Source organism: Pyxicephalus adspersus, chromosome Z (genome assembly GCF_032062135.1).
Source record: "Pyxicephalus adspersus chromosome Z, UCB_Pads_2.0, whole genome shotgun sequence".
Classification (NCBI taxonomy): domain Eukaryota; kingdom Metazoa; phylum Chordata; class Amphibia; order Anura; family Pyxicephalidae; genus Pyxicephalus; species Pyxicephalus adspersus.
Genome location: NC_092871.1, coordinates 63,635,844 through 63,656,002, shown reverse-complemented (window position 1 = coordinate 63,656,002; position 20,159 = coordinate 63,635,844). Strand labels below are relative to the sequence as shown.

Genomic DNA, 20,159 nt, shown 5'->3' with positions numbered 1-20,159 from the left:
GAGTGCCCCCCCATCACCTGTCTCTCCTCCTGTACCCCAATATTACATTACAACAATAGGATCGCACCCCATCACCTGTCTCTCCCACGCCTGTACCCCCATATTACCTCACAATAAAAGGAGTGCACCCCATTATCTGCCCCTCCCCTCCTGTACCCCCATATTACCTCACAACAATAGGAGTGCACCCCATCACCTGTCTCTCCCCTCCTGTACCCCCATATTACCTCACAACAATAGGAGTGCACACCATCACGTGTCTCTCCTCCTCCTGTAACCCCCATATTACCTCACAACAAAAGGAGTGCACCCAATCACCTGTCTCTCCCCTTCCTGTACCCCCATATCACCTCACAACAATATGAGTGCACCCCATCTCCTGTCTTTTCTCCTCCTGTACCCCCATATTACATCACAACAATAGGAGTGCACCCCATCACCTGTCTCTCCCCCTCCTGTACCACCATATTACCTCACAACAAAAATAGTGCACACCATCACCTGGCTGACACTTCCTTAACCCTCAGTTTATTCTGCAATAATAACAATGCATTCCAATCACCTAACAATCCCTTCCTGAACACTCCCATATCCCCCTGCAATGTCAGTGCCCCCATCACCTGTCTCTCTTATATCCCCCCACATAACTACCAATGCACCCTATAATAGGGTATGACACCCATAATTAACCTGACAGCTTATAATATATCACACAGAAACATACATTTTTGCGCTGTGTGAGGAGACTGAGAATCCATTTTCTCTGCCTCTCAACAGCAGTTTCCCTGAGTCCTAACAAAAAAAACTACCCCTGAAAAATAACTGCCAGGGGGCGGATACCACTGGGTGTGTACAATGACCTAATTGTCTGGAAAATTTCACTTTCACTTTGTGTATAAATGCAGCATGTCATCTACTGCAGCCTTACATCTCTCCCACTGCAGCCTTATACTCTCCCTGTACAAACCTCCATATCTCATGAACAGTATGTCATACTGACCTGAAACTTTGAGGGTACATAGGGGATCCTCATAGCTAACAGTACAAACCCCAATTTCCCATGAACGGTTCAATGCAGGTGAACAAAATTTGAGGTGAAAGTGGGGGATACCTGTGGATAACACCCCCTAAAATTTCATCAATAGGCCATTGCCAAAACAGGTGGAACTCTGCCCATAAAAAAACTACCCTGTTACACATTGCTGTAGGCTTCCAGCACCTATAGCCCAATTTCCCATAAACGGTGCAATACAGGTGAACAAAATTAGAGGTGAAAGTTGGGGACACCTGTGGCATCAATAGGCCATTGCCAGAACAGGTGGAACTCGGCCCATAAAAAAAATTGGGCTTCAGGTGATGGATGCCTACAGCAATGTGTAACAGGGTAGTTTTTTATGGGCGGAGTTCCACCTGTTCTGGGGATGGCCTATTGAGGAAATTTTAGGGGGTGTTAGCCACAGGTGTCCCCCACTTGCACCTCTAGTTTTGTTCACTCGCACCGCAGCGTTCATCGGAAATTAGGCTTCAGGTGCTGAAAGCCTCCAGCAAAATGTAACAGGTTAGTTTGTTTTTTTGGGCGGAGTTCGACCTGTCCTGGCAATGGCCTATTGATGAAATTTCTTGGGGTGTTATCTACTGGTGTCTCTCACTTGTACCTATGATTTTGTTTACCTGCACAGCACTGTTCCTGTTAAATTGGGCTTCAGGTGCTGGAAGCCCCCAGCAATGTGTCACAGGGTAGTTTTTATTTATGGGTGGAGATTCACCTGTTCTGGCGATGGCCTATTAATGAAATTTTAGGGGGTGTTATCTACAGGTATCCCCCACTTGCACCTATGAATTTGTTCACCTGCATTGTACTGTTCCTGGGAAATTGGGGTTCAGGTGCTGGAAGCCTGCAGCAATGTATAACAGGGTAGTTTTTTTTTATGGGTGGAGTTCCACCTTTTCTGGCAATGGCCTATTGATGAAATTTTAGGGGGTATTAGCCATAGGTGTCTCCCACTTGCACCTCTAGTTTTGTTCACCTGCACCACACTGTTCTTTAGAAATTGGGGTTCAGGTGCTGGAAGCCTCCAGCAATGTGTGACAGGGTAGTTTGTTTTGATGGGCGGAGTTCTACCTGTTCTGGCGATGGCCTATTGATGAAATTTTAGGGGATGTTATCTACAGGTGTCCCCCACTTACACCTCTAGTTTTGTTCACCTGCACCCCACTGTTCCTGGGAAATTGGGCTTCAGGTGCTGAAAGCCTCCAGCAATGTGTAACAGGGTCGTTTCCTTATGGGCGGAGTTCTACCTGTTCTGGCTATGGCCTATTGATGAAATTTTAGAGGGTGTTATCTACAGGTATCTCTCATCTGCACCTATGAATTTGTTTAACTGCACCGCACCATTCTTGGGAAATTGGGGTTAAAAGTATGGAAGGGGACAGTGTACTGTATTATGAACATTTTCTAGTTTTGTGACAGGTCTGTATAAATTTGGGGGGTCGCACCTCCTTGCTATGTAAGTGGCCCCAGGAGTCCCTAATTTGTTGAATTTTAGGCTTCTAGACACAGTAACTTTTTAAGCAGCAACCCTGATGTTCAATTTTCACTACTTTTATAATTATGACCCCCATATTTAGTAATTTATTAAAGGTGTGGAGACAAAATGTAGAGTACTGCTAGCTATGAGGGTCCCCAATGTACCCTGAAAATTTCAGGTCGGTAGGACATACTGATCAGGAGATATGGGGGTTTGTACAGGGAGAGATGTAAGGCTGCAGTAAATGACATGCTGCAAAGTGAAAGTGAAACTTTCTTGACGATCAGGTTATCGTACATTGTACATAGTTTATTTTGTTAGGACACCTGGCTTGAAGTTTGATTCGTGAAGCCCCGCCCAATTCCGTTTCTCTTCCAAACGTCACTTCCAGGTCCCTCTCCTGGATAGGAAGTAGCCGCTAACCTATCTCAGAATATCTTTGCGAGTATACAACGTGCTTTGTGCATTGTATTCCTTATCTTTCTTCTCCAAGTGGTCCTGTTATTACTCTTTATTCTACTTACTTCGCTGTTGGTATTGAAATTCTTGTCCGGGTGTGTGTTCACCTGACAAGTCAAGGACAGGCAAGTTAAAGTCAAAGGTGGAGCAGAACAGCAAGTCTCAGCATCGATAGCCAGCTGCACGATCTGCAACCATTATATACACTGCCTTCTTCAGTAGGTTTCAGTGCATATAGGAAACTCTCCTTAGTCTTTATGTAACATGTTTATTTCTCCCTAGGCATTTCTGTTTAAAGCATTTTCTTTTCTGCATATTTATGCTAAAATATTTTAAAGTAGGTGCTGTTTTGTGATCCCACAGTGGTTATTCACATGATCTATTCCAGGATATATTGCCATGCAATGACCAATGATTTGTACCTCTCAGGTCAGTTTAACGGATTCCAATTATATTTTTGGCTATCTTTAAGGGTGACATTCTTCACACTGATCAGGAATGTAAGAAGTATTCTTCCTATTGATCAACGCACTAATGTACTGCGAGCTGTGGATATTATAATTTCGCAGGGGCTCCTGAGATTTATTTCAAGGTTCCCCCAGTGTAAAAAGTTTGTGAAACACTGCTCTAGTTTGAACTTTTTTTGTCTATTTCTTATATTAGTTTTTTATTTTTAAAATAAAAAAGTTTTATTATTTGCATGTTGTTAAAGCAGAACTGTAGGCAGACAAAAAATGTTTCACCCAAACTGACCTAGATTTATGGTAAATGGTCCCTAAAATGAAGAGAAAAAAACAGCATCCAAAAGGTAATGGTGCATTTAAAATCCAGTATTTTACTTGTGTGTCAGGTGTAGGATTTGTCTGAGACATTGTAAAAATATATAAAAAATATTGATTCTTTGTTTTGCAGGAACAGCAGTGCTGAAGAACAGTACTGATTTTTTCCTACTTGTAAGGAAGAAGGTGACTGTGTGGTGTCTGAACATCATCTGCAGGTTTGAAAATGAGACTTAATAGTTGGATATTAGTCTCGGGGGTATCCCTGGCAGTTGGTTCTGCACTGGGTGCAGGGGTTACTAACTGGAGACCACATGACATATCTGGATGTGATTCTCCACTTTCAATCGTACAGGCAGCTTCAGAGGTGTCTCTACCCCCTTCTTCTAGCATCTTTCGATTTGGACTACCAGGCTTCAGCCAGCTTAAGACTCGCCAGTCCCATGTCCTCAGCTATGATAAGAGGCTGCGCGGCCCAGCGTGGGTACTGGAACAACTGAACACTGAGTGTATAAAGGGCACTGCTGACCGGAGGAGCTGTGACTTCAGAGAAGATAAATCTGTACATCCTTATCACCGGGCCACCAACTCGGACTACAAGACAAGTGGATTTGACCGAGGACACTTGGCAGCAGCAGCCAATCATAAGTGGAGTCAGCAGGCTATGGATGAAACTTTCATACTAAGTAACGTGTACCCACAGGTCACTTATTTTTCTCTTACCCATCAAAATTTAGCTTACACCAATCAAATAAAATGTAAATCTAAATTAATCTACAGCTTACTTGTTCATTACGGCACATTTACCCATGTGCAGCTTACCTGGACCTGTCAACACTTGGAAGGAGCCATCTATTTCTCCAGCTACGATGGCCATTGCATATAGTGGCTGGCTTTGTGTGTGGCACACACACAAACACAAGCTTTACACTACATGGAGCATGTGCCATACAGTGTAGAGATAGAACAAAAAGCTACCAGGAGCAAGGGCTTTATTTTTTTTGACAAAAGAAACATTGCACATCTCATATTTTCCTTACAGTGGGATTAATTTTTTAAAAAGTATGCTTTACCTATGCGCTTACCCATAACGTAGTAGAGCTATGTAAAGATCGAAAATCCACTTTAACTACTATGACTTTTACACTACTATCGTTGCCGTAAAGATTGATTAGTTTCTCTTCAAACTTATATGTTCTTTACATAAGGCTTGGCAACAGAGACTTATTCAAAATAGGAACAAAACACTTTTTGGACTCTCAATAAACTACCCAGAACATAAAAAAATATTTGGCAATCCTTTTTTTCCCCTGCAACACTCATAGACCTCTACCACCTTCTTTGTGAAAGCTTGGAGATCTCTTTTGATCTTGGCATGATAATATCTCACATATCAGTCACATCAAAAGAAAAAAACAGATCTTTGTTATCTGAGGGTTAAAGAAGACCAGTTCCACATTTACACTCCCTTTTTATATATTTGCAGTGTTGGTAAATATAGGGGTGTCCCTATGTTTTTACATGTGGCAAATCTGCATTTTTAATTATTTAAGTTATTTAAATAGCTACACGGTCAGTGTTATTTGTTCAAGTATATTCCCTTTATCTGTAGGCACTGTTTGAATTAAGATCCAGTGTATGCCTGTTTACATAGTCAACAACGGCCTTGGGACGTAGATTGTTTTTGGCCAGACGGTGAAGTGCAGGGACATCATTATGATGAAAGGCGAACGTTAAATCAAACCACTTTATTAACATATTTTGTAAGAATCAGTTGTATTGTACAATGATGTGATACTTTCACTCTTTCAGAATCCTAATCTCAATCAGAACGCCTGGAACAACCTGGAGCAATACTGCCGATCGCTAACAAAGAGTAATAAGAATGTGTATGTTTGTACCGGTCCCCTATTCCTACCTAAGTAAGTCAAATACATACAGCTACACTCAACAGTAAACAGGAGCTCCTTACTTAAAGAAAAGTGGAAAGTTTAAAGCAGACCTGTATTCATACATGCTTTTCAAGTTATGGTAATAGTTTTGCAGTAATGGTTACAGGTATACTGAAATACTGTTTTGCTTAAAAAAAAAAAACCCAAAGGGTCATGTGACAATTTCTAAGGTACAGATCTGATATGAAACATCTGGTCACAATACCCAATTGGATTCCCAGTGATCCACCCTATTGGTTAGTCATTGGAAACTTTTTAGTACTTTTTGCTACTATTTAAAAATTTGTCAACAGTGATAGGATAATCAGTGACAGGACAAAGATATTCTAATTCTTCCCCACTTTATCTGCAACTAAAAAGATTATTTCAGTATAGAGCTGCTTTAGGGTAGGACCTGAAAGGGTCATTGGTTTTCAGAACCTGATATTTTTCATCTCTAAATTCAACTATGGCTGTCCACAGGGTTATGTGTATATTTACATTTGACAATGGATAGATGGCACAGGAATTGTAAATGGAAAAGCCAGATGGCTAATCAGTGAGTGAGTATGTAAGTAGCATCTCTCCTTATCGATTGTTTATAGTTCAAAGTAAATGTCCGCCGCTCAAAGTGAAACGTGTAAAGTAAAAAAAAAAAAAAAGGAGAGGGGTTTTGAGGCCAGAAATATTGTATTGAATAATTATGTATTCAAAAAGGCAGTCTTCATATATAATTACAACTATGGCCTATTGGAACGTTTTGGGAATCGGATGTTATTTGTTTTGTTATTGCAATAAATGAAATAATTTTAAAAGTTCAGCAAGATCAATGAGATCAAAACAGTTTTAATGAGGATGTGTTAGGCTCTTATGGTTAGTTACATGCTATATATAAATAGCTATAATCTTAATAAATAACTTACTGATAATTGGGTGAAAAGAACATACAGGATGTATGATTTGAAATAGTACTTGGTTTCATCCTGGTGGGAAGGAGGTGTGGCCAGGTTCTTTTTATAGAAAATTTCTGTTTGATTTACTAAAGGTAGGAAGTAAAAAGAAGAAAAAGGTTATTTTTTTCCCCCTCTCTATCCCTCCTTTTAGTCTTTTGTCTGGTCACGAGTATGGTGTGTGGTGCAGCAGCAGCCAAAGGTTGTCTGTATGAGAAAGCCTGCCTAAAATAGGCTGGGAGACTGGCAACCCCAGGTATTCTATTGCGCGTATGCAGCGTAATGAGTGCTGCGCACGCATTCCGATATGAGATTGAGAGTTGATCCATTGCTCTCAATGGATCATGCGGGGGAAAGAAAGGCTTGATGATCTGCCTCCTGTGTAAGCCTTTCTTTCCCCCGTATGATGAGTTGAGAGCAACTGATCAACTCTCGATCTTAGGAAAGTGGGACCCATGGGGCCGCCCTCCCTGTGATGAGTAGGAGTCCCAATGACGTCACGGGGACTCCCTTTCCCCAGGACACATTGGAATGCATGCGCAGAACTCATTGCCCTGCACACGTGCAGTAGAATACACGGGGATGCCAATTCCCCAGCCTATTTTAGCCGGGCTTTCTTATTTAAAACTGTTTTGTTTTACCCCTCACAAGGCACAGCCTAAAAGATATACTAACCTTTATATATTTTTATGTGCAACGTCTAAACCAAAGTAAGTAAAAATCCTCTCTTTTTACCCTCATCCTAAACATTTTCATTATGTCATTATTTTTACCTCAACATTCTAGATAAACATTAGTTTATCCAACAGAATAATTGATCAAGAGTACAATCTGGGAATAACTCAAAGTGCAATCATCTCATGTACTGCAAATATTGTATTTGCTGTCTATACCAGTATATATATAATTATATCTGTGTTCTCCCCAAAAAATGTTTTCAGCCGGGTAGTAGGAAGCTGTACCCAGGTGGTAAAAAAGGGTGTGTGGCAAAATACTGCAAATTTAGTGCTCCCAATTGTTTATGCCATGGGTATCCAGTAACCTCCTATTGTTTGTGTTCTACCTTCTCCCAATTATTTGTTACTTTTTTAATGCCTGCCCCGTTAGTATATCCAATTTTTCTATTCTATGTATTTTGCCACAACTGTCCTATGCCGTGTATTGTGACCCAACTTACTAGTGTTCTAAATTTTAAGAGTGTAATCCTTTGTAGTAGTGTAATAGTATATGGGCACCTAGGATTGATAACAGGATTTTTTTTTCACTTGATTCTTTTACAAAATTAGCCCAGCAGGCCCATGCTGGCTCAGCTTCCACCTTTTCTCTAATGCTCACTTGTACGTCCAATGCTGCCTTGCACTGCGCATGCATGAGATTAAACACTTTTTTTTTACATTATAAGAAAGCCTCTGAAGGTGCATGCACACAAGGAGCAGTGCAGAGCCTCTTGGGATATGTGACACAAATATCCCAGGAGGCTGTGGATTTCCCCTTTGGTCTTTACCGAAATGGAAGTGAAGACTTAAGTGTAAAAACAAAAAAAAAAAATTTCCATTACATAACATAGAAAGTCACTCTTTAATATAATGTTAAAAATGTGGAGATGCTTTAATAGCATCATGCATGTGATATCAGATAGGGACAAGACAGACAGTGACCCCCTCTCATCACTGCCCATATTCTATATAAAAACACTGTCTGTGAAGTTTATCCACAGTGTGTAATGATGTCATCGGCAGCACAGTGTGATAGCTGTGTGTGTAAAAGCTTCTTGTCATATTCTGCAGCCTAACAACTCGCTGTGTTCAAACCTTCATATCTCATAAACCATTGGTTGCATTAACTAATTTTTAAGGTACACGTGGAGGGAGGCATAGGAAACTGAAACTGTAGGTGCAAGTGGGGGACAGTTGTGGCTAAACCTTTTTAAAATGTAATTAGTATGGCATTATGAGAACATAAATCTCTACCTAGCAAAATGTGCTGCCTGCTCTGGTACACATATCTGTCTGCATCTTACCTCAAACCCCAATTTCTCCAGAATTAAGAGGTGCAGGGAAACAAAAATATAGGTGGAAGTGGGAGACACTTGTGGCGATCACCTTTCATCACCATGCCATCATTACAACATTAAAAAAAAAACTGTCCATCAAAATGCACTTCCTTGTTACACATGATTGTAACCTTCCAGTACCTCAACCTCAATAAAATTTAGTGGGCAGAGTTCGTTTTCTAATGATGCCATAGTGATGACGTTTTAGGGAATGTTAGTCACAGATGTTCCCCAATTGTACCTATATTTTTGGTTTCTTACACCTCCCCATTCCCCAACTGAAGTTCATGAAAGGATCTGCTTCCACTTCTAGTTCCTCGAATGCACCCTGACTTCTCCTTCACCCACAGAGACAGACGTCTAGAGAGATATCCCAATAACACATACACACAGTATGGTTTTAGGAATATTCTCTAATCTTTATTCTGACAAAACAATTTTTTATACATACAGGATACAAGGGCGTTGTCGTTGTTCACGTAGAGCTGTTTAAGTTTTGGCCATATATAGTGTTATTTGATACATTGCAAGGCATACATTGCATTCCAAAAAATTTAGAATTTTCGCTATCTGGTTACAATTAAACTGAGTAGATAGAAGAAGAAATACAACTCCTTATATGAAAATATAGCTTATAAAAAGTATATGGCTCACATTAGCTCTAGCTATACAGTCTTGTAACAATACTTATTTAACCCTTCAGTTCAGAATATTAGGTAAGTGGACAGGAATGTGTAACAGGGCAGGGAAGCCCATTTTGATTGGCAGAGTATTTTATGTTCTAATAATGCTGTAGTAATGGGATTGTACTGGGAGAATGTGCCTGCCACTTGCACCTATATTTTCAGTTTTGTACCCCCCACCTCTGGGAAATTGGGCTTCAAAGAAGAGAAGCAGACAGTAGCTAGTAGCAGTACCAGCTATGTTAGTGGCTCCGGGGTCCCCAATTTGCATTTTCAATTTAGGACTCCTAGTTGCACTTTCCTCTGAAACAGCAACCCCAAAGTTCAATTTTTATAACTTTTTACATTTATGATCCCCATATCTTGAAATTCTTTAAAGCTGGGGGGCTGCAATTGTTGCAATTGGCTGCAAAAAGTAACTAGTATCTATGAGGGTCCCCTGTGCACCCTGAAAATTACAAGTCATTGTGACATACAGTTTAGGAGATATGGAGGTTTGTACACAGAGCAGTGAGGATGCAGAAAGACATGCAGACTTTATACACAGCTCTAGCAGTGAATACATTTCACTGGCAGATTTTTAAAAAATAGAAATCTGAGCTTGTGCTATGAGATGGGGGCAGGGCTGCTTGTGTCTCCTTCACATGAAGGCTGAACTGTGTGTGCTCACCTCTCATTGCAGCAGCAATCCTCTGAACGGATGACACAGAACAGCCTCACTGAGATCGGTGCAGAGGATGAGAGCTGCCGAGGAGAGCTGGGCGGGGTATTCAAAGCAGCCGGGCGGAGCAACCGGCTAAAACCCTCTGGGGAGAACTATTATTATATTTATAATATATATATATATATATATATATATATATACAGACTTATATATCTGTTATTTTGTATACATGCTCCTTAAATAATACCACTGAAGCAGCCAAGCAAGGCAAAACGAGTCGTGTGTAAGAGCTTTATTAGGACAACACGGCTATACACACACTGTTTTGCATAGTATATCTATGTATAGAAATAACATCTGATTCCCATGACATTCTAACATTTTCATTAGTAACAATCAAATTTGTAGTACATTTTACCTCCTTGCTGCATTCACTTTGTAAAAAAAAAAAAAAAAATGAAAGAATTTTTATTTTTCACATTTTTACCTAAAATAATTCAAACTCATCTTTTTTTAGGATGGAAGAAGATGGTAAAATGTATGTCAAGTACCAAGTGATTGGTACCAACAATGTGGCTGTCCCAACACACTTCTTTAAGGTAGTTGTCCTGGAGAAATTCAACGGTGAGATTGAACTGAGACCCTATGTCATGCCAAACTCTCCTGTGGATGACAAGATTCCCTTGGAACGCTTTTTGGTGCCAATAGAAAGTATTGAGAGAGCTGCCGGTCTGCTTTTTCTCCCAAACATTCTCAAGACAACAATTTAAATTTAATTTAAAAGCCATCACTGCTGGTGGCAAATGATGCCATCCTAATCTGCTTTAAACTTAACAGTGGACCCATCATTGTAAGCTGCCATGCCAATCATAACAGGTTCATGTTAATGGAGGCCTCGTTAGCTTCACATAATACTTTCCCTTTCACTGAACAAAGAAGGGAAGTCCTGCCTATTCAGGGCTTAGAACTTACCCAGTGCTAAAGAAAATTCTCCCTTTCCACACATGACATGGAATGACTAAGCAGCCAATCACCATGTGCCAGCATTTCCAATTTAGAGATGGGAAACATCTAACACACTCTCCTATGCCTGGATATATTGGAATGGGAAGGCGAGGGGTGAAGAAGGTGTTAATAGGAATTACTTTTTCTTGCTTGGATAAATCACTTGAAAATAATTAAATTATCTTGCTTTTTATAATATATCTGAATAAACATATATTGAGAGTACTTAGGTTGATATAAAATCATGAAAAAAAAATAATTTTTAGTAAACAGCTGATGCGATAGGCAGTCAGCAACTTTTTGTATTAAAAATAAATAGTTTTTCTAGTCTTGAACACACCTAAAACTGCCATGCAAATACAGACTTTTAAGAAAATCTGTATTTGCATATAAGCAGACCTTTGCCAACATGTAACAATGCTTGGGCCTGCAGATTACAAAACTCTTTTTCTGCATATTTGTTTCAAATTTTGCTGCTATGCTAAGCCACTAAGGTAAAACTTAGCTGGTTGCTTTTAAAGTGGATATTTAGTGTGGCTATAGGCAACAATATTTTTAAAGTCATGATTTTAAATGAAGCCATACCTGTCAATACTTGTGAACATTTTTGGTGTCTGCACACTTTCAAGATTTTCTACCAAAGCTCTCACCAATTTTTCCTGCTGAACTCCACCCATTCTAAAGTACAGTAGTCCAGTGATGGTCACCAGAAGGAACCAGAAAATTTACACTACCTACATTGTCAGTTTCTCTGTAGACTTCTTATGGCTAGAGGTGTCTTGTGGCACTGTGGGGAGAGGTTGTCATGGGTCGCTTAATGTAAAAACACATTAAAATAATATACATTGAGTAAATATTTACCAGACAAAAGAATGTAATAAAATAATTTAATTGGTAATAGGAATGTGACTTATCCAGGTATTTTACAAATGTGTTTTGCCTACAAATCAGGGATGTTCATCTGGCTGTTTAGTCCATGATCTTCACCTGGAATGGTAAATGTGAGATCTCGGCAAAGTCTTTAGGCTACTTACACACGTCAAATTTTTTCTTGCCCGATAATCGTCTCAGGGCGCAGAACGGACGAAAATCAGATGTGTGTATAGCCTGCATCGTTCATCGTCCATGGATCTGTCCTGGTGGATCATAATGCAAGAGAAGGGGGCCGCAGGGTGCTGCTCCATCCCTCTCCCTCTCCCCTCTCCATTGAGCAGAACAGTGCTGTATGTACAGCACTTGTTCATGCACTATGCAGTTCTTATCGTTGGAAAGGATCATAAAAGCTCCTTTCCAACGACAAGATTTGCACGTGTGTATGCAGCTTTTCGGAGATTTTTCGTACACTGAACACAGATTCATATGAGTCTTTATCTGGTCTATACTAGAAAAACAGTTTCATCTCTGGTTTACCACAGATGAAGTTTAATTGACTTGAGATTTTCCAGAATGGACACTTCACATTTCTTTGGCTTGGCCGATGCATTTTCTCTACCGGGCTTTAGAGCTGTCAGTGAAATTCATATGGCCTCCTGCAAATGGAGAGAATCCAGTATGATACTCTAAAGTGAAACTGTTCTTAAGCTAATAAAGGTTAAGAAGTAGTAACAAGCACAGCCCTGTTCTAGGGATATTGTCACAGATGACATTTTAGATTGACAAACTCTCAAAAAAATAAAATAAATAATTGAAAAAATATTTAAAGAAAGAGGTGTTTGTTACCAAAAACCCTTCTTTCTTTAAATATTTTTTTTTCTTAATCGGGTAATCAGCACAAAACAAACTAAGAATTTGAGTAAGAAAACTTCTCTTTTCTCACTCCATGGTTTTACTTTTACTCTAAAAAAAAAGTCTGGAGGAACAAAAGATCTGATCCTCATACTTCATTCTCAGACTAACAAAGGAAAAAAAGACAAATTTTCTTATTCAGATTTTCCAGTATTAGAAAAATTTGAAGATCTCTGTAATTGTCCTCCAGTTCTGACTGGATTGTCGGCTAATCTGTTTTTTAACCAGCAATATGCAGAATACTTGGTTTTCTTTCAGGGTTTCAGCCTTCCTTTTTTTTGTTCTGTGCTCCATAAGATAGGCCTACAATAGAATTTTAGAAGGCAACTGAAGAAACATAAGAAGCACTGAAACAGGATGACCTTGGACTTAAAATAGGATTAGGCAAATATATCTAGCCAACAATTAAGCTCACAAATGTCACATGGTAGTTTAGGTGAGTATAGTACTACACTATCACGGACCACTACTATTCTGTAAAATTTTTGAGAAGCACTAACCTCTGTTCTGATGGTGCGGCTGCCCTGCCCTGGGCAAGTGTTCAGATAATGATTACCCAGAACACTAGTCCCTTCAGTGTCCAAGTTCTGGTCACTGCCTACAGTGGCTTCCAGTCCTTAGACTCCTCCCAAGACAACAAATGCATGTCCAATGATATGATAAAAAAATAGGTTACCTTACTTTTTCATTCTCATAGCACTAGAAAAAAAATATAGCTACACACACACAATCCATTAAAGATGGTCCTGGATGTTATATGCTTTAAAATGTATGCAACAGGTCAAATTTGTCATGTTTGGTCATTTTTCCACTTTTTTCACTTAATCTCTCATGAAAGTAACTTAAGAATTTTCATTGCCAACCTCCTTTTTGAAAATAGTGGTCCTCTGGTTGTTATGCCAATTTCTTTAACTCAGTGGCGCCCAACTTTTTTTCATCTGTAGACCGCTGTTAACATTGGAATAAACCTTGCGGGCCACTATGCAAACAAACAGAAGTATGTACAAGTATTACCACATTAAAAACAGATTTAATATTTTTTTTAAAAACAGTCACTACAAACATCACTACATAAGTACAGCTTGATCATGATTTCCCTCTTTTATTTGTCACATGATTACTACTTTTCTCAATGCGTTTTGTGGATAAATCCACATCTTCGGGAGGAACACTATAAAGCAACATATATATTCATATTTTATCCATGTTCTTTTTGTACCTTTAACCTTCATATAAAAAAAAGATACAAAGAAAACTTCATTGCATTACTTACTATATATGATGTGTATATTTACATATTCAAAATGACTCGCTTCACAGCTCAACTTGGAAATTGGAAATGGGAGAAGATATATATAATGTGATACCAAAATTATTCCTAATACAAAGCTGCTGTGTTTGGTACCCATGATTATAATTATTTATAAGCCAATCCACAAATAATATTAACCTAAGCTTACTCAAAAAACAAAAATAATTATTCCAAAAGTGCCTAACTGTGCATGTTTAAATGAACCACCACGTTTTAACCTGCTATTGAAAATAACAGATCCAATGTGCCCAAATATGTCAAACCAAAAGCAAACATTAACACATGCATAAATACCTTATTGAGACATCTCTTACTGAAAAGCAAACACTTATCTTCTGTATGGACTTGCAGTCATGTATATTGCTTTATTCTGTGTAAAACGTATCCAAATTACTCCACATTCCAACGGCTGTCCACATAAAAAGCCCGTCCTGTCCTTATATTCAAAAGTCCATAAACACAAGAATCTGCATGCCAAAAGAGAAAAAAAAAAACAACTTTCCAACTTCTGCGATGACGAATACGTGCCTACCCGTGCTCAGCTGCTCCCATTTATACCCGCCAGGTGGCGATGATTCCGGGGACCAGATTCCCCAAATTACCAGGAAGTGAGATACGGTCAGAGGAATCCGCCGGATTCTGTGATTAACGCGAGAGCACTCAGCCCTCATCTGCACGCGCGCTATGTCACGAGGCCAGTGGCCAGAATCCTACCCAGCCTAAAAACGGAGAAGCTTCTGCCTTATTATGTGGCCAACCTGAAAACATTCCAGGGGGCAATAGGAGGTGGGAGGAGAGGGAGGAACAACCAGACAAAAAGCTTAGATATCCTACTAGTTGGAAGGGAGGGAAGTCATGATCATGCTGTACTTATGTAGTGATGTATGAAAATGTTGTATAACTGTCTTTAAAAAAATATTAAAGCTGTTTTTAGTGTTGTAAATTTTTCATCAAAAGTCCCTTTCTCTCCCTCCCATTGTTTTGGTTTGATTGTAGTATGGTATGTGGCAATATTCATTGTATTTGGGAGACTTTGATATTAACTCTCACTGAGATGTATGTACAAGATATATGTTTAAAAACTAGAATAGTTTTAATTTAAAATGAAATGAAATTGAAATGTTTATAGTTACCATAACATACATTCACCAAATTAGAGAGATAACAAATCAAGAATCTCTGCAATGGATACCTCAAGAGAAATGCAATTCATGTGACAGATAGCCAAGGGGGACATCTTCTTAATACTACAACTTCAGGTCCCTACATCTCCCCATTCCTGAGAAATTGGGGTTTAAAGAAGGTAAGCGACGCTCTGTGTGACAGGATAGCATGGTATATTATGTATAGTTTTTCTTATCTTGTGATACCACTGCAGCAATAAAATTTTAGGGGGAGTTAGCCACAAGAGCCCCCCAATTAACCTGCATTTTAATATACCTACAGCTCCCCTTTCATGAGAAATTAAGACTCAAAGAACATAGGTGGACATTTATATGTGACAGGGAACCATGGTATGGTAGGAGTAATAAAATTTTAGTGGGAAGGAGTTTCGTCCACTTTTTCTACATTTCCCTTCCTCTACTGCTAAAGAGAAATTGGGGTTCACAGAAGGTAAGTGGACAGCTATGTGCGACAGTATAGTTTTCGTATCTTATGATAGTGCCATAGTGATTAAATTTTCTGGGTAGTTAGCCACAAGAGACCTGCAAACACAACAGTCCAGTCACATTTCCTTACAGAGAAATTGGGGTTCATAGAGAGTAAGGGGATAGCTATGAGTGGGGGGGGGGCGACAAAAGGGGTTTCCTACTGGCTCCCACATTTTCAGTCGCCAACATCATTCTGTTCCAGAGAAATTGTTGTTCACAGAATGTAAATTGCCAGCTATGTGTAACAGACAGCTCGCCAGCCGCTCAGTCCCTCACACTGCAGTGTCCTCAGATTTGACTGCAGGCGGCAATGAGCAGTACTGAGCCTCTCCCCTGAGCCAGGATTCCATGGCACGATGAATGAATAACCACACCGCAACCTGAACGCAGCCTTGAAGTTTTGTGAACTTTAAGAGGCATCACATTGTACAGACAATTGGCAGTACCCTAATGTTCATTGCCATGAGAGTGTCCCCCAGGGGGTTCCCAACATGCAAACTCAATTTGGGGACCCTAGTCCTGAAATAGCCCTCCTTAATGTGAAAATATCTCTGATTGTTAGAATTTTGTGCTTGTGACCCTGTATCTGGCAACTTGTTACGTGAAGAGGTCAAAACATAACAAACAAAAAAAGTTCTTTTTAGAGACCTGGTGCTCTGGATTAATTGTCTCTGGCATCTTTAGGCGACTTTGGCAAAGCGTCTTTTCTTTAAATCAGTTTCTTCCAGATCCTCACTGTACTCCTGAACATCATCGTGCAGCTCCAGCAGTTCCTTCTTCTCTCTTGTGCAGGTATCACTCAGAATGTCAATTTCCTCCTTTGGTAACTCTTCACCCAGTTCTTGCTTTATCTTTACTACTTGGTTGAACCTGCTTGGTGCACACACTCTGCTTTCGTCCAGGTTTCTCCCTTTTTGTTGTAGAGCCTCTCCTGTGCATTATGTATTTTCTGATTGGCATCATTCATGTTCTTCCTGGCATATTCAATCAGGTCAACTGTAGACTGTGGCAGAGCAATATCCTCCTGACTTCTGCATTTAGCATCCCTGAATCTTGCCAATGCTTGATGGTAAGCACATTTGCATGCCTTGGCTGATACAAAATAGTCCGCCTCTCTTTAATCTTATCCAGTCCAATGCCAGCAATGTTGTTGGCTACAGGAAGCTTAGGTTCCAGTTTCTGTGTTATTGGCATGACACCAATAACAGCCACTGTGGTGATGGTCTTCACACTTTTCTCTGCCACACCTCAATCACATTTAAATTGCTTTTCATTGTTGTGAGACTTCTGATGTTGAATAAGGCCATACCAGTCATCAAAAACTGTATCCCAAGTAGGCTTTTGCAGTATGTGCATTTTCCTTGTTCCACCCTGCGTAAACTGAACATGACAAACGTAGCATTCATATAGCTTTTCCCATGAACCAGTTCTTATGTGCCTCTGCATGTGACAATCAAGGTTTGAGTGTCTGGGACAGGTATAGCTGCACAGCTTACATTGGAAAGTTTTCTTTACAAGTTTCTTTTTAATTTTTGTTGGTTTGGGAGGCTTCATGTTTCCAAGCACTTTTTCAGCCTTCACTTCCACTGATGTAGCAACACCTTCCTCAACATGTTCCTGGGCATCCTGTTCATCAGGCACAACAGGGACTGTTCCTTCCCTCTTTAAGCACCTTTTTGGAAACAAAGATACTTTCAAGACTTCTATGTAATCTTCAATCTTTTCCTTCTAAATTTTCTCAGTGGATTCATTTGCAGCTTTTTCCAGCTGTTCTGAAAGTAGAGACACTCTCTACTCCATGACTTCAGTAGACTGTGTGAAGAGAGGTATGGCACTATCATACTTGCTACTGTACTGGTACGCCAAGCCCAGTTGCAGACTGCCAACTTCTTCCGCTTTCTCTTTTTCCTCGGTCCCTTCATTCTCTTCATATTCAACATCTCCTTCTTTAGCCACCCTTGGCTTAGCTTCTTCTTCCTTAGCAGCTTAAAGGCTGTTCTTTTGTCTCAGCTTAAACAGGGTCCCATCCTTTAGCTTGGGCTTCAATCAGAGGAAACTTTTCCCCAGCCAACACAAGAACACTTTCATCAGCTTTAATCCCAGTTAACACCTGAGCATCTTTCACCGGGATTTTTTCTTTAGTTGGTGTGGAAGCAGTTTCTTCAGCCATCGTGACAGAATTTTGTAAATCTTCACCTGATTTATCAAAAACTGCATCTGAAACAAGATTGGCATTTTTCTCTTCAGCTGATAAGAAGGCACATTCTGTCTCTTGATCCTCATCTGCAGTTTATGTCTCTTTAGCCTTTACTTCACCTTTTGCTACTTCAGCCTTTGACTCACCAGCATCTTCTGCCTTCTTGTTCTTAGATTCACCTTTTTGGCAGAAGTAGCTGTTTTTCCTTTAGCCACAGGAGAGTTTGTTTCCATTTCTTCTCCTTTTTCTGAGTCTTCCTCATCTTTAAACTCCTCCATTACCTTTTCCTTGGCTGCAGGTTTTTTGACAAGAGTTTTCTTGGCAACAGGTTTTTTCTCTTCTTCAGACCCATCAGATTCCATGCTGTCGTATTTCTGCCAATCCTTTTCCCACTTGAGTTTTGAACTGGGGTTCAGCATGATGTACGTGATTGAACTCTGAATATTTTCTGTCCAGGAAGCAAGACAGGTGACCGTGTTATCACAGAGTACTTCCTTCCACTTGTGGCCAGGAGGGGGCTCAGGGAGTCTTTGCTGCAGTTTTTAATGACATCTTCTGGTTTTATTCTCATTTTGGGGTGGTCAAAGACCCAGTGGTTTAATTTTAAGGTTTTCGATTTTTTCCTGATGCCCGTCCAGTATGTGATATCTGTACTGTTCCTGAGGCTTATTGGCCTCCTCCTTTAGCTTCTGTTTCTCCTCTTTAGGAAATGCTTTCTTCTCCTCATTTCTATCAAAGAAATACTTGTCACATTTATCCAATGGCTTTATGGTCTTTCTTTTCCTTTTTAGTCCTTTTGCGCTCTCCAGTCAGCTATGAAATTCTTTTGCTTTGCCCTGGGTAACGACCTTTTCAGGAGGTCCGCATGTGTCTGGTAAGTCCATTTGTGCACTTGTTGGGCCCTGCAGGGGTCATGCCCAGACTCCCAAAATTTCAGTTTTAGGCTTCTCCAAACACTTGGCGTCATCTGGGGCCAGGTAACCATACACCTTCTGCGATTCCCCTGTCAGAAATGGCCCCACTATACCCACCCACTGCGCTTGGGGCCAGACCTCTCCCCAGTTCTTTCAAATGTGATCAAAAACACTTCAGGATCATCATCCGCAGTCATTTTTGGCAACAACTGGGTAACACGAAAAACTGGCTATTGCCCAGCTCCACTCTCGGCGTCAGCCTGCTCTCATAAAGATATCTGCAGTTTTAGTGCATCTAATTGTTGTTGGTAGCTCCGTGCTTGTATTTCTAACAATTCCTTGTGGCGGGCGTCCACTTTTTCCAAGCCTAGCAGCAATTGTTGGTTAGATTTGGCCTGCTGTGGGTTGGGATTGGCCTGCTGTTGGTTGGCATTTGCCAAAACAAGCTGTTTTAGTATCTCCTCCATGCTGGCCTTCCAAACACCCGCTTATAAAGCTGCCTGCATCCTCCACCATATGTGAGATCTCCTGCAGCAACTGGGGGTGTTTCAAACAGGAAACAAGGCCAGCAGGGTAAAAGTGCATCAAGGGTTTTATTTACTTACACTATTTTCACATGAAAACAGGCAAAATAAAACAAACAGCAAAACAAAGCCTGGCTACTAGGTCACTAACTGTTAGTTCCCTTTACTAATAATCCAGCCCAACCTAGTGCTGTGTCAGACTCTAAGGCTCTAACCATACAGCTTTTCCAACAAAGTCTGTGTCTTTACTCACAGTCCACCTTGGACCTTCTCCCAGCTCACCAGCCAAGACAGAGCCACAGGAATAAGTAGGCTGGGAATTTATATCCCCAGCTTAATTTCCAGGATGCATTTTAGGTGAGCCAGTTACACTTGATCATACCCAGGCCTCTTTAGCTCCCCCACCTGGCCAAGAAGCTCATTGTCATTCAGCCTGGTACTTCAACCCAACCTTCAGGTCAAATGACAAACTGTCTGACTAAACAGAAAAATAATCTGCATATAACTTGTATCTGGGGAATGTACTTGTCCTCCTGGATGAAACCCTGTGATTTCTTTGGCTAGCTGTTACAATATATATATAAATTATATATATAATTAAAAATAAATAAATTAAAATATTGTACCATATCGTAATATATATATAATATAATTATATATATAAATTTTATAAAGTTTTCTATGTATTGGACTCAATAGAGCTATTTTGTATTGAAACCAATA

General features: G+C 40.1%; 2 protein-coding genes across 8 annotated transcripts in view; one reads left to right on the top strand and one right to left on the bottom strand.

Annotated features, from left to right (window-relative positions):
- Nucleotides 1-20,159, bottom strand: part of SPOUT1 (SPOUT domain containing methyltransferase 1) — a 61,233-nt gene that overhangs the window by 8,915 nt on the left and 32,159 nt on the right. For 5 of the 7 annotated variants that reach the window (XR_011923520.1, XM_072431233.1, XM_072431236.1 and 2 more), the window contains 2 exons: nucleotides 14,444-14,616; nucleotides 11,926-13,816 (listed from right to left, as the gene is read on the bottom strand). The exons of 1 other annotated variant lie outside the window; for it this stretch is intronic. The gene's annotated coding sequence lies outside the window, so the exon portion shown is untranslated. Of the gene's footprint in view, nucleotides 1-11,925; nucleotides 13,817-14,443; nucleotides 14,617-20,159 lie in introns of those variants that run through there. One more of the 7 variants, XR_011923521.1, reaches the window with a different exon arrangement.
- Nucleotides 2,915-11,950, top strand: ENDOG (endonuclease G). Its single transcript, XM_072431231.1, has 4 exons — nucleotides 2,915-3,205; nucleotides 3,900-4,469; nucleotides 5,579-5,688; nucleotides 10,565-11,950. The coding sequence occupies exons 2-4, from the start codon at nucleotides 3,993-3,995 to the stop codon at nucleotides 10,815-10,817; spliced, it is 840 nt and encodes a 279-aa protein (XP_072287332.1). The 5' UTR covers nucleotides 2,915-3,205; nucleotides 3,900-3,992; the 3' UTR covers nucleotides 10,818-11,950.

Coding starts and splice junctions, on each gene's coding strand:
- ENDOG (XM_072431231.1), top strand. CDS start 3,993: ATGAGACTTAATAGTTGGATATTAGTCTCGGGGGTATCCCTGGCAGTT. Junction 4,470..5,578: donor TAAGTAACGTGTACCCACAG/GTCACTTATTTT, acceptor TCACTCTTTCAG/AATCCTAATCTCAATCAGAA. Junction 5,689..10,564: donor GGTCCCCTATTCCTACCTAA/GTAAGTCAAATA, acceptor ATCTTTTTTTAG/GATGGAAGAAGATGGTAAAA.